At 46.0% G+C, this 15140-nt stretch overlaps 1 protein-coding gene across 1 annotated transcript in view; it reads right to left on the reverse strand.

Annotated features, from left to right (window-relative positions):
- Positions 1 to 3103: 3103 nt before the first annotated feature.
- The window catches only part of LOC141140787 (calpain-13-like), a 124840-nt gene continuing 112803 nt past the window's right edge, over positions 3104 to 15140 (reverse strand). Inside the window, exons 23-26 of the mRNA XM_073628285.1 lie at positions 13935 to 14013; positions 7663 to 7779; positions 6479 to 6534; positions 3104 to 4103 (exon numbers count right to left, since the gene is read on the reverse strand). Coding sequence (XP_073484386.1) covers positions 4083 to 4103; positions 6479 to 6534; positions 7663 to 7779; positions 13935 to 14013 — 273 coding nt within the window. The 3' untranslated portion in view covers positions 3104 to 4082. The remainder of the gene's footprint in view (positions 4104 to 6478; positions 6535 to 7662; positions 7780 to 13934; positions 14014 to 15140) is intronic.

Genomic DNA, 15140 nt, shown 5'->3' on the forward strand with positions numbered 1-15140 from the left:
CATTGGAGGTGGAGGAGAGAAGAGCATGCAGGTCGTGGTGGGCGCCATTGGAAGTGGAGGAGAGACATCATCTCTCTGCCCGCCCGTCACCACTCTTCCGCCCTCACAGCCAGGCCACTTCAATGTGGGAGCGATGTGCAACGGGGAGCAGAGAGATGACATCATCTCTCACTGCCCACCACACATCAGCGCCCTTCTGCCCTCACAGCGTGGGCCTATTAAATGTTGGAGGTGCGGCAGGGAGCAGAGAGATTACATCATCTCTCACTGCCCACCCCGCATCTCTGCTCTCCTGCCCTCACTAAATGGGCCAGTGCTGCCAGCCTGCCACCAATGCAGCCAATCACCAATTATCACCACCAATGTGACAATCTGCTAATGGTGGCAAGTGACATGGCAAGTGACAATCTGCTAATGGTGGCAAGTGACGTGGCAAGTGACAATCTGCAAATGGTGGCAAGTGATGTGGCAAGTGACAATCTGCTAGTGGTGGCAGGTGACGTGGCAAGTGACAATCTGCAAATGGTGGCAAGTGACAATCTGCAAATGGTGTCAGGTGACATGGCAAGTGACAATATGCAAATGGTGGCAATTGAAAATCTTCAAATGGTGGCACGTGACAATCTGCAAATGGTGGCAAGTGATGTGACAAGTGACAATCTGCAAATGGTGGCAAGTGACGTGGCAAGTGACAATCTGCAAATGGTGGCAAGTGATGTGGCAAGTGACAATCTGCAAATGGTGGCAAGTGACAATCTGCAAATGGTGGCAGGTGACATGGCAAGTGACATGCCCAGGGCTCCCACTGATTCTGCATTATGGTGAGTTGAACCACTTCATTATATATTACAATGTAACAATAGAAACAATGCGCTTCGATCACCCTGACACCATATTAACCATGGTGCCATGATTGAAAACGCCAACACCAGCCTTCCTTTGCCCGTAAAAAATTGCTTACCACCGGCGTGCCCCCCCCCCCCCAGGTTGGTGACCACTGCTATGGGCTCTAGCACCAGATCTTTTGCAGACCTAACAACGCCCCTGCACAGCAATCTGCACCTCTGGACCCCTTTACATTACAAAACCCCCTGCACCCCTGGACCCCTTTACATTACACAGCACTCTACACCTCTGGAACCCTTTACATTACAAAACCCCCTGCACCTCTGGACCCCTTTACATTAAACAGCACTCTGCACCTCTGGACCCCTTTACATTACAAAACCCTCTGCACCTCTGGACCCCTTTACATTACACAGCACCCTAAACCCTGAAGCCTTGGGGTTCACACTTGTGTGCTGGAGTTTGTCGCGGTGCTGGGGTATACGCAGTTTTTCTGCATTTTATCCCCATTTTTAGCTGCAGTCCCACAGACTGTAGTGTAGTTTTACTGTGTTTCTGAAAGCACACCAAAGATACAGTTTAGAGGACATTTGGTGCGCTTTCAGAAAATGTTGCAAAAATGTGTAACCTAATAGAAGTCTATGGGACTATAGTGAAACTGGAGGTAAATGCAGGAAAACTGTGTATATACCAACACTGCAACTGAACCACAGCGCATCAATGTGAACCCACTTGAGTCCTGGTTCGCATAAATGCGATGCAGGAATCAGTGCGATTCTAGTGCGGATTCCTGCATCGCATGTCGCTTGCCGGTGGTTCACACTGCCCTTTGCAAACTGCTACGGGTTTCAATGTAAAGTTAATGACACCCCCAGATGGGTTTGCAGATCGTAGTGAGAACTGTGAAATGGTGCAGGAATTGGATTGCATAGTTATGAACACCCATGCAATCCGATTCCAGTGCGGACCAAAAAAAGGGTCCTGCACCATTTTGGTGCAAATGCGATTTCAGCCATGCAGTTTGTATGGCTGAATTCGCATCGCACAGACATGGCATGTGATCTGCACAGCCATGTGGTGCAAATCACATGCAATATCTATGATCGTACTAGTGAAAACCCTGGCTAAGGAACATGAAGGGGCCAACTATTAGCATGGGCTGGTTAAAAGAAAACTCTTTGGATAGAGTTAATGAAAGATTCTGCTGGAGGACAACAGAGGAAAGAGGGGGAGTGAAAGATTTGAGAGAGAAAGAGCAGAGCCTGGACACAGTGCTGCTAACTCACTTGGATGTACCCAGAATGTTCACAAAAATTCCCGCCCCCACATTCCTTTCAGACACAGCACACGGGCTGCACGGAGCATGGACGGACACAGGAACAGAGGATAGTGAGGGGCAGAGAAGATGAAGCCACTTCCATTTCTGTGGAGGGGGGGTTGTACTCGCTGGGCTGTTAGAATATAACAGAGACGCACAGCATTGTGACAAGTACAGCCAACATCCCTATATTTATGGATGGCTGGCAACACGGATGGGGTTCCCTAGTGGCCCCGGGCGGTGCCCGGGTGCCCGATGGGTCAGTCCGCCTGAGCTGGGCTCTCCCTGCGCTGTCAGCGTGCCACATTGCCACTGCGCTACCAAGCCCGCCCCGCTGTAACTGTTTCATACAGGATGGAGGCGCCGCCTAACACCCCCCCAGTGTGTGGCACCTGGGGCGGACCGCCCCCCCGTCCCCCAGTTAGTACGCCACTGCCTTAATGCATCCTATGCATTAAGGTGAAAAAGCTTCTGTCACTCAGCATCCCTCCATTTTCCTCACCTGAGGCAGTTTGTTCCCTCACCGGAGACGCGCTCTACCTCTGTGGCTGGGGTTCTCAGCTCTTGATTGGATAGATTGATAGCAGCACAGCCATTGGCTCCCACTTCTGTCAATCAAATCCAACAACGCGGGTGCCTAGGGGCGGGGCCGAGTCCGGCATTCTGTGTCTATGGATGCAAATGCTGGACTCGGGAGCGCGCCCGCTGGGAGAGCGCTTCTCCTAGGGGGTTTCCAGATACCAGGAGGAGCCACAAGCACTGCCGGGGGACCCTCGAAGACGAGGTTCGGGGCCACTCTGTGCAAAACGAAATGCACAGTGGAGGTAAGTATGACAAGGGTTTAGTAACCCTTTAAGCAGTTTCTATGTAGTAAAATAATTGCAACTCTATGTTCTGTGTACTGCGGGAGACCAGATATGATGAATGCAGAGTCCTGGGTTTAGTAAAAAGTTTGTCACAATTTTATTGAGGTATATAACATAACCAATAACATTAACCATGTCAAAACATCAACCAAATCTCTATTTCTGGCTTTTCCAGAGTCCGGGCTCTAGAGTGATACTGAACTGAAAAAAGCCATAGCCTAAATCCATGTCTTGAAAGGGAAACTAGGCTTCTTGATTATCATAAATGATTACCATAAATAATCTTGAGTATTAAAGTGTTAAATCCTTTTGCATAAATATACTTCAAAGTGTAAATATATATGTAGATGGGGGCAGCCATATATATTCATTATCTATACAGGTTCTGATTCTGGACGGATGCTTCACTGTTTCTCTCAGTGAAAGTCTATGGGTCAAATCTGACCAAATTGAAAACCGACTCTCTGTAATAACTGAAACTATTTCTGTTGTGTTTATTTTCCCAATAATTGATATAAAGATCAGTATTTACAAGTTTGTGTATGAAATGTTGTAATTAGAAAAATGGATCAGCGGACAAGTAAAAATTTGAAAAGAATGTATTGTCTGAAACTGCTCAAAAATAAATAAAAATGTGTTCTTACTGAAGATACAGTATACTTTTAGTACATACTTGACTGTTTAAGCATGAAATAATAACAAAAAATACTAGTGGAAACATAATAGAGCCACCAAAAAACAAAAACAAAGGGTTAAACAGAATGAAAGGATGGAGGTGTCAGTAGAGCACTTGCCACCCACCACAACCCAACATTATATTAGACTTCCACAACATATCAAAATAGAACCAACCAATAAACACAAATCAAACATAACACCATCGCTGTGAACCCAGCATTCATGGCTTCTCCTCTGCAGGCCAGCAGTCTTTCTCTAGAATATTAATATCCCTGGTATTGCGCTTGATATGTCAGGATTTATGTAGATACAGACAGGGTTCAATCTTGTTTGAGACTCCTTGTGATGGATGGAGAAACGCCAATTATTCATCTTCACACCATCAGTGCCATAAACTGGATGTAAAAAAAATATTGAAAAATGCTGACTTACAGTCAGGAATAAATTTGACCAATAGGCAACCATAATTTCATGTCATTTTCAGTTGATGTAACATTTTTTTGATGGTGAGTTACAGCATTACCTAAGATGAAAGTGCCTGCTTGCTCCTATAAGGGGCGTTTCCTTCCTTAGTGCATCTAACTACACTGACAGAAAAGGAGAAGCCACACACCAATGGTGTCACTCAGCTTCGTAAATTTTTTCAGACATACAAGCAACACAGCTCATCCCCCTCTAGAGACCACCCCTGCTGGACATGTTTCACCCTTGGGGGCTATAGCCTTCCATAGATGGATTGAAATTCAAGCTGTTCAACAGTGACTGGACGAATTTCGATCCATCTATGTGCAGGTTGGTTGTACAGAAGTCGATCTCTCGATTGACTTCTGTACAACCAGCCTGTCGGGTTTGCTGGGAGTGCCGAGAGTGCTGTGGCACTCTGAGAGACGGTAACATCTGAGGGCTGATAAATGGAAAAGACCAGGAAGGACTCGGGTAGTAGGAGAGTGTGCCAACAGGAGAAAATAAGACAGTAGAAGTGCTGTACTGAGAGGCTTTGGAGCTGAGTTTGCTGGATGACGCTGCATCCTGGACCAGGTGGCTGAGCTTAACTGAGGTTGCTGTGCAATTAGCTGCTCCATTGCTTACCCTGAGACACCCACTTGTGATTCAAACTACCATCACATAGGCCCATCAGCCAGCCACAGAAGGAGACCACTAAGGTATTCACCGTCCCACCTGCTCCAGTGACGGTCATCCACAAGAAAGGGGGCCCCCCACCATCCTTGCAACTAACTGCCCAGGAGAATTACAATTAGATTGGTGAGCGGGTCCCAGACCCAAAAGGAAGCTGAACCCTTGTGAATGTTGTCTGTTCTTCTTTGCACATAACCTGCAGATATAGACCCTATGCCCACTGTAATGCAAACTGCTTTTACTGTCCTAGGCTAGGCCCAATGTAGCCAGGTTAACTGTTCTGTTTCTAGACTGCTGAAATTGTGCACACCTTTGCTGTAAATCCAACTGCTGCAACTGGGTTTGCTTCTGCTTTAAAGTATTCATCTACAGCTAAAGATCCCCCTCCTTTAGCAAGATCCGCTGTTCAGATAAGATACTACAACACCATGTTTCCAGACACACCCCAATCTCCCTGCGCGCCAATGTCTTCAAAGGGCCCCAACAAAGCCTGCAGAAGATCCACCCCAAAGACTATACTCAGGCCACTTCACCCTGAGGGACAGATCTGTTTTCTACTCTAAATCTTTATTTCTTAGGCTTAAACCTAGCCCTTTTGTTTGAGAGCTCTCAAGTGGCATAGTTGATCCACATTGTTACTTTGTTGGTCACTTGGGGCAATTTTCTCTCATTAGAGAGCTAATGTTTATGCCCTAAGGGTTACAGTATATGTTGAATTTGAAGCCTTCTTAAGGGATTGTGTGCAGCCAATTGTATATTCATTATTGTGTTCATGCTGGCTGACTTCATCATGCCAATATATTCTGTGTTACTTTTCTGACTCTAACCTGACAATACAATCTGTTATCTTTTTACAGAGTTGCGAGTCTAATTCTTGTGTGCCTACTGAGACTAACAGAGATATATACTGGTGGTGTCAGTGGAGTTGAGGCCTCACACAGGGCTTGACAAGAGCAGAGGACCCAAATCCATTAGCATCTCCTGTGGGGGTAGCACTACATATGCAAGTATTTTTATGTCTGGGTCCATTGCAGTATGTGGTAAGCCATTACCACTTTTTGTGATGAGAACATGATTGTGTATTTGTACTAACAAAGAACTCACTGTATGAAAAATAGTTTCCCTTCTTCCAAAGCTATGGAAACTTTTTTGGAAATTGCACTGTTTAACCCTCCACAAAAAGAAAAAAAAATGTATCTGTGCTTGGGCTTTCTTATCACTTTGTAGTTCAATTACATGCTCTTGCAATGTCAACACTAACAGTACCTTATTCAAGTATTTGCAGGATAATCAGTTTGATTTTCTGTGGCCTTTGGCCTCCTGAAAATATTGTAGGGCTACATATACAGTAGCCCCAAGTTGGAAACTGATAATTTAGCAATGTAGACAGAGATTGTTGCTGTGGGTTGTGTTCATCCATTTGTTCACTTTGGGATTGAAAGCTGTTTGAAAATTAATAACAGATTTGGAAAAATTTTGAAAATCGTGGCCAACTTTAGCATTGCAGAGCAGAGTGAAGAATCAGAAATCAATTCTGTTGCAATAGCATTGATTTGGTCTCTGCATGACACCATATGTTGGACATTACTCTTTGCTGTTATCAGATACTTACACAACAACACTTGGCACATACCTTTTCCTGATTAATGTAAACTCCTTTCCCATCGTCTGACAGCGCGAAGAAGGTTTCTGCAAATGTTCAGAGGAAACAGCAGAGGTCCATAAGCCAATGTGTAACAACCTAACAATACTGATTACGTTATCTGAAAATGTGGCTGCAATTGATCTATAAAATGTTGTTCGTGAAAAAATCCCTAGCAAATGCTGAGCTTGCAGGACCCCAATGCAGAACTGTGTAGCAATGTCTGAGGAGAAAATAATTACTATGGGACCCTCATGGGAGTTATCACTGCTCTTCTATTGATCAGGTTATCTGTTGATAAAATACAGAAGGGTGGAAATAAGTTGGTGCTCTACACCACTGGTTCATAAAGGATAAAGTTGACCTGCATTTTGGGTGAGGGGAAGATTGTTCAAGTTCCTGATAATCCAAACCATCAGATCCCTCAGATGCACTTTGACGTGACATCCCCACTCCCTTTAGGGTTTTTGGTGGCAACTGGGAGATGAGTTACGCTTAAGACATCCAAGGGCCAGACTTCCTATATTCAAGAGTTAAGACAGTAAGTAACATTCCTGGAGGCAAGGTATCACAACTGAGGGTCCCAACACTGGCAGAGATTTATTTGCAGAAAGGACCTATTCTTCCATCTTAGTGGAGGCTCAATCTTTAGTTATTGCACAGGTGCAAAAATAGTAGAAGCCTTGTGGAAGATCTCTACCAGTGATAACAATGGGACTGATTTTGCAACAGGAGGAGCTGGAAAACACAACGCTGGGCAAGAGCACCTGTAAGTCCTAGGCAGACAGAATCAAAGTGGGGAATTATGGCAGAAAAATATGGCTGTTGGAATATCCAAGACATATAAGAAGTGAGCGGATGACCCAGCCTATCAGGCTTCACCTCTAAATAAAATATCATTTTTGAGTGCATTAAACTTTTATATTCGCATAGCAAGTGCCCAGGACCTAGAGCCCAAAATTAGATCCTGTTCTCCTCACTTTGACAGATGTACTTAGCAACACATTAGTAAACATTTGGAAGACACACATGAGACCTGGACACAAAATATTGTCCCTTCATTGCTCATTTAGAAAGTAATGAATATGCTACACTCATTTACTTGTTATGCCAAATGTTCTAAATTTTAGGAATAATTGATAAATAAATGAATTCCGTTCTTCGGTACAACTTACTTGAAACAGCTTTTAAGCGCACCATACACAGCAGATAGTCTACAAAGTTTAATTTTTCTTCAGAATCCCCAAAGCGAGCAATCATCCGGTTAAGTAAGTCGTTGCTGATGTTAAGTCCTAAAGGGTAAATACACAATTCTGAAATCTGACTTTAATAGTATCTGGTTAATACATTATTTACTAAGTGAACACTTATGCCGCGTACACACGATCGGACTTTCTGGCATACTTGGTCCGGCAGACTTTCCGATGGACTTTGTCCGCCAGGTGCGCCGGACTTAAAAACGAACGGACTTGCCCACACACGACCGGACTTTCCGGCGGGCTAAGTCTGCCCGTCTTTCCGGCGGACTTTCGCCGGAGTTACAGCGGGCTTTCAGAATGAACGGACTTGCCCACACACGGCCAAGTCCGTTTATTTTGAACGTGACTCAGGTACGACGGGACTAGAAAAGGAAGTCAATCTTGCCGCTTTTATTTGCGAGATTGACACCTTGCGAGTCCCGTCGCGGGGCATACCATGCCCTTAGATCTGGTATGGGTTATAAAGGGAACCCCCTACGCCGAAAAAACAGCGTGGGGTCCCCCCTATAATCCAAAGGGGGTGGGGACGAGCGAGCGCCCCCCTCCTGAACCGTACCAGGCCGCATGCCCTCAACATGGGGGGTGGGTGCTTTGGGGGAGGGGGGCCCTATAATAAGAGGGCTCCCAGATGCCGGCCCCCCACCCTATGTGAATGAGTATGGGGTACATGGTACCGCTACCCATTCACCTAGGGAAAATGTGTCAATAATAAAACACACTACACAGGTTTTTAAAATAATTTATTAAACAGCTCCGGGGGGGTCTTCCTCCGGCTTCGGGGTTCTTCCTCCGGCTTCGGGGGTCTTCCTCCGGTTCCTCTTCTCCCGGCGTCCGGTTGGTTCTTCTCCGCTCTCTCAGTGACCACGCCCCCTAAAACGTCACAGTCCCAGCATGCTCAGGGACTGTGACGTCATAAGGGGGCAGGGTCTCTGCCTATATAAGTCACAACGGAGCGCTCAGAGAGCAGTCCAGCCGGAGAGAGCGTTGTGTCAACATCTGGAGAAGAGAAGAGGGAAGAAGACAAGAAGACAGGAAGCCCAGAAGTCCGGACCTCCGCTGGCAAAGGAGCGGCATGAAGACAGCGGAGGAGCCGGCAGAAGAACTGGAACACTGGGAGAAGAGGCCAGAGAGAGCGGAGAAGAACCAACCGATTGCCGGGAGAAGAGGAACCGGAGGGACCCCCAAAGCCGGAAGAAGACCCCCGAAGCCGGAGAAAGACCCCCGAAGCCGGAGGAAGACCCCCCCGGAGCTGTTTAATAAATTATTTTAAAAACCTGTGTAGTGTGTTTTATTATTGACACTTTTTCCCTAGGTGGATGGGTAGGGGTACCATGTACCCCATACTCATTCACATAGGGTGGGGGGCCGGGATCTGGGGGCCCTCTCATTATAGGGGGCTCCCGGATTCCGATAAGCCCCCCGCCCGCAGACCCCGACAACCAACGGCCAGGGTTGTCGGGAAGAGGCCCTTGTCCTCATCAACATGGGGACAAGGTGCTTTGGGGTGGGGGGCCCCGCAGGGCGCCCCCTCCCCCAAAGCACCCACCCCCATGTTGAGGGCATGCGGCCTGGTGCGGTTCAGGAGGGGGGGCGCTCGCTCATCCCCACCCCCTTTCCTGACCGGCCGGGCTGCGTGCTCGGATCGGAGTCTGGTATGGATTTTAGGGGAGACCCCACGCCGTTTTTTCGGCGTAGGGGTTCCCTTTAAAATGCATACCAGACCTAAGGGCCTGGTATGCCCCGCGCTCGCCGCAATAGGAAAATTTGTTTTTCCTATTGCAGCGAGCACGAAATGCAATACCCTGCCCTTGCGTCGTATCTGGTCCATTGGACCAGCATACAGACGAGCGGACTTTCCGTCAGAAACTGAGTCCGACGGAAAGATTTAAAACATGTTTCAAATCTAGGTCCGGCAGACTTTTGGGAAAAAGTCCACCAGAAAAGTCCACCGGAGCCTACACACGGTCGGATTGTCCGGCGGACTCTGGTCCGCCGGACCAAGTATGCCGGAAAGTCCGCTCGTGTGTACGCGGCATTAGGCTAAATCTACTCCCACCCCCATTCTAAGACTATTCTATCTACTCAGTAAAGGAAAGGCGAGTATATTTACCTACACTATATTATTAAAAGTATTGGGACGCCTGTCTTTAATGACATTCCAGTCCGTAGCGTTCAATATTGAGTTGGCCCACCTTTTGCACCTATAACAGCTTCAATTCTTCTGAGAAGGCTGTCCACAAGGTTAGAAATGTGTGTCTATGGGTATGTTTGACCCTTCTTCCAGAAGCGCATTTGTGAGGTCAGGCACTGATGTGGACGAGAAGGCCTGGCACGCAGTCTCCACTCTAATTCATCCCAAAGGTGTTCTATCGGGTTGTGCTGGCAAGTCAAGTTCCTCCACTCCAAACTTGCTCATCCATGTCTTTTATGGACCTTGCTTTGCAAGTTATGTTGGAACAGGAAGGGGCCATCCGCAAACTGTTCCCACAAAATTGGGTGCATGAAATTGTCCAAAATGTCTTGGTATGCTGCCTTAATGGAACCCTTCACTGGAACTAAGGGGCCAAGCCCAACTCTTTAAAAACAACACCACACCATAATCCCCCCACCACCAAATGATTTGGACCAGTGCACAAACCAAGGTCCATAAAGACATGGATGAGCAAGTTTGAGGCGGAGGAACTTGACTGGTCTGCGCAGGACTCTGTGCAGGCCAGTCAAGTTCCTCCACCCCAAACTCGCCCATCCATGTCTTTATGGACCTTGGTTTGTGCACTGGTGGGCAGTCATGTTGGAACAGGAAGGGGCCATCCCCAAACTGTTCCCACAAAGCTGTGAGCATAAAATTGTCAAAAATGTATTGGTATGCTGCTGCCTTAAGAGTTCCCTTCACTGCAACTAAGGGGCCAAGCCCAACCCCTGAAAAAACAACCCCACACCATAATCTCCCCTCCACCAAATGATTTGGACCAGAAAGGTCCATAAAGACAAGGATGAGTGAGTTTGGGGTAGAGGAACTTAACTGGTCTGCACAGAGTCCTGACCTCAACCCCATAGAATACCTTTGGGATAAATTAGAGCGGAGACTGAGCCAGGCCTTCTCATTCAACATCAGTGCTTGACCTCACAAATGCGCTTCTGGAAGAATTGTCAAACATTCCCATAGACACACTTCTAAACCTTGCGGACAGCCTTCCCAGAAGAGTTGAAGCTGTTATAGCTGCAAAGGGTGGGCCAACTCAATACTGAACCCTACAGACTGGGATGCCATTAAAGTTCTTGTGCGTGTAGAGGCAGGTGTCCCAATACTTTTGACAATATAGTGTATTTTGAAGCCGCTCTGGTCCAGTCACATGGTCAGGTCTCAGCGCCGGCTTTAGTGTAAAGGAGAGTAAGCAGGAACCAAAGAAAAACACACCGCTCCAGGCAATATTCAGGTGCAAAATGGATATCAGGTGCAGGCCTCGGCTCACCACTACTGTTGTGAACAAGCAAGCTATCGCTTGTGAAAATTATCAACTGCTTGTCTTGTGTTTGTCTGATACACTTGTGACAATAAAGGTACATCAAGCAAGTCTTGGAAATTTCAGAGTGCGACCATTTCTTTGTTTTAGAAAGGAGAGTAAGCCAGCTGTTGTTGGCGATCTCTTCTCTTTACTGAAGCCACCATTGGAGAGATCATGTGACCGGACCGGAGTGGCTTCAGAATAAGTAGAAGCATCTTTCCTTTCACAAGGTAGATAGAACGGTTTTAGAATAGGGGTGGGAGTAGGTTTAGCCTTAGGCCCCTTTCACACGAGGCGGGCTCCGTTTCTACGGAGCCCGCCTCGGTCCGCCGGCTCAGCGGGAGATCAGTCCGTTGATCTCCGCTGAGCCGGCGGATGACAGGTCCCTCTCTGCTCACTGAGCGGGGAGGGGCTTGTCAGGCGCCGCCGCTGCCTATGGAGGGATCGGACGTCAGATCTCACCCGATCCGATCCGCCAGCGACGGATCTGGACGTAGAGCCATACGTCTGCTTTTAGCGGATCGGACGGGGTCGGATGTCAGCGGACATGTCTCCGCTGACATCCGACGCCCCATAGGCTAACATGGATCGCCCGTTCAGGTCCGCCGTCAAAACTGACAGGCGGACCTGAACGGTCCGATCGTGTGAAAGGGGCCTTAGTTAGATTTTGACAAAACTTCCACTTTAAAATATGTCCTCACTTAACCTCCCTGGCGGTATGATTCTTTCGGATTTTAGGTGCTGAAAGCGGTACAATTATTTTGCATGGAAATTTGGCGTTTTATATTGTAGGTCTGTAAATCTTAACAATAACACACTTAAATCTGTCCAAACCAGAGTCTAGTAGATATCCCGGGTATGATAAAGTTTGAAACACAAAAACATAAATTATAATATAATAAATAAAAATAAATAATTAAAAAAAATTTAAAAAAATAGTAATAAAATAAATTTCCCCACAATTCACTATCGCTCAATTCTGCAAGTGTTCTAATTTACTATCGCTGTTTTCTAGCTGGTCTAAAGCCACTTTTGACGTAAAGGGACACTTTTTGGTTGCTATGGACAATCTCCAGTTTCCAGGCAGAAAGAACAGTGTATATCATGTAAAACTGCATGCAGGGCATGGGCCAGAGCACTGGGGACAAAAGGGATGTGAAATCATTTCATACAGTACTGTAATCTGTAAGATTACAGTACTGTATGTGTTATGATTTTGACATTTTTTTGAATTTGCCGCCAGGCTCCGCCCCCGTGCGTCGCGCCGCTCGCAGGGAATGGAGCCTGGCACGGAGAGGCTTCGGAGGAGGACGGAGCCCTCGGACACTGCGGGGGACATCGCAGGATCCCGGGGACAAGGTAAGTAAAGCCGCCCCAGGATCCTGCAATGCGATCCCGAGTGTGGCTCGGGGTTACCGCTAATGGTACTGAATTTTAACCCCGAGCCACACTCGGGAATACCGCCAGGGAGGCTACAGTCGAAATCTGGAGGGGGGGGGGGGGGTTACTGTCCCCTCAGAGGTTTATTTATTTACTTTTAAACCAGCTCTGTCTGTAATATTTTTTTTTTATTTATTTACTTTGTTTACACCATTATTCCAGAGCTATCCCCTGAAGTTCTTCTCCACAAAATGCCCTCAGTTTTTAAAAGTATTATGATGCCCAGTGCCATTCAACCCAGAAGACTAAGAACAGATTGTAAGTGCAAGTTATCACGACCCCGCCCCTGAGCTCAGCGCCCTACACTAATGCCCTGTACACACGGTCGGACATTGATCAGACATTCCGACAACAAAATCCTAGGATTTTTTCCTACGGATGTTGGCTCAAATTTGTCTTGCATACACACGGTCACACAAAGTTGTCGGAAAATCCGATCGTTCTGAACGCGGTGACATAAAACACGTACGTTGGGACTATAAACGGGGCAGTAGCCAATAGCTTTCATCTCTTTATTTATTCTGAGCATGCGTGGCACTTTGTGCGTCGGATTTGTGTATACACGATTGGAAATTCCGACAACGGATTTTGTTGTTGGAAAATTTTATAGCCTGCTCTCAAACTTTGTGTGTCAGAAAATCCGATGGAAAATGTGTGATGGAGCCTACACACGGTCGGAATTTCCGACAACAAGGTCCTATCACACATTTTCCGTCGGAAAATCCGACCGTGTGTATGGGGCATAACAGTGTATTGATGCAGAAAGCGTCAGCACTGATCTCTGCATCATCCAGCACCACCCATCTCAAAAGCCAGACTTTATTGAACAAATCAGATTTTGTTCTGCTGGGCTTTATTGAACAAATCAGATTTTTCTTTTGAATGGAAACTTTTATCTATAAAATATTCCTTTAAAAGGGAAACTATACAGTGTTTTAATGGGCACATATTTTTAATCACTATAGCAATGTTAACCTCAAGTTATTCCATATTTTTAGATTCAGTAATGACAGCTTATATTGCGATTATGCAGAAGCAGATCAAAGCCGAGGGCAGGCGCACTAAAGATACCAAGCGACCCCAAAGGGTCTTGCTTTACATTCGTGGGGTCATTTTCCTCTGTGTTCTATTTAAGGTAAATGCTGACATCTCAGACAGATGTTCATGATTACTGAAAAGAGAAATGTAGAGAAAAAGTGATTTAATAAAAATAAAGTAGACAGGACTAGGTCTGCACAGCACCTGTTCGATTCACTGCTTTGCGGAGTTCCAGTGAATTTAAGAAACCACAGCGATTACTATCAATGTCGGCAAATATATCCTGAAAGACATCATTTGATTAGTCAGTGTAAATGCTTTAGTTGGAAATCTAGGCCTCAATAGTATTTGATGGATTTATAACATGAAAAATTACACAGTCATCACTCACTCCGATGTGTGTTTTACATCGTTTGTAAATGGGGAAAAACTGGCTTTAATAACGATTTTCAATAATTTCCACACAGGACTGGTCACACTTTATTTTATATCAAGCAATTTTCACTCAAATATAAATTATAATGGTTTTGGGTCAATTTATTTTAGTTGTTTTTATTTAGATTTAAGGAATTGTAACTGCTCTTTTATATATTTTTCTCTAATAAAACTTCCCTCCAAATGTTGTCATTGCATTTGCTAGTTTGAAAATTCTATAAAGGAAATTTTTTTGAAAATGTACTTGTTGATTTACTAAACATTTTTGGTGAATTTCTACTGTTTGAGTAACTGAGGCATAGCAGGGGGTGACTTTTGAATTATGTAAGTCCCGCTGAGTATATACTGTATTGCGCAACTTTATTTATTGTTTTACAAATAAACCTTCAATACATGATAATGAGTTTAAAAGCATTAGGCCCCTTTCACACGATCGGACTGATTGGATCCTCCTGTCCATTTTTCTATTATGGGGAGGTGGATGTCAGCGGATAGGTGGATGTCAGCGGATATGTGTCCGCTGACACCCGCCTGGCATCCAATTTGACAAGATCCGCTGAAAACAGACGTATGGCAATACGTTCGCCATCCATCCAGCGGGTTGGATCAGATGGGATCGGATGAAAATGGACAGGAGGTCCGTTTTCATCCGATCTCCCCATGGAGGAGAACGGGACTCTGATAGGTCCATCTCTGCACAGTAAGTGGAGACGGACCTGTTATTCGCCTGCTCAGCAGGGATCAATGGACGATCCCCGATGAGCAAGCGGAGTCCGTCAAAACTGATCCACCCCGTGTGAAAGGGGCCTTAAGGGTTAGCTAAACAAACCTCACAGCAGAAGCAGCCTGCCTTGAGCCAGGATTTGTCTATTTGAAATTACAGGCTGAGCCTTCTATTAAGGGAGGAGCCATCCTTCTCACTCTTTCATCTTAAAGAGAAGCTTCAGCTGCAGCTGCTGACTTGTAATATTAGAT

The sequence above is a fragment of the Aquarana catesbeiana genome, linkage group LG04 (genome assembly GCF_042186555.1).
Source record: "Aquarana catesbeiana isolate 2022-GZ linkage group LG04, ASM4218655v1, whole genome shotgun sequence".
Classification (NCBI taxonomy): domain Eukaryota; kingdom Metazoa; phylum Chordata; class Amphibia; order Anura; family Ranidae; genus Aquarana; species Aquarana catesbeiana.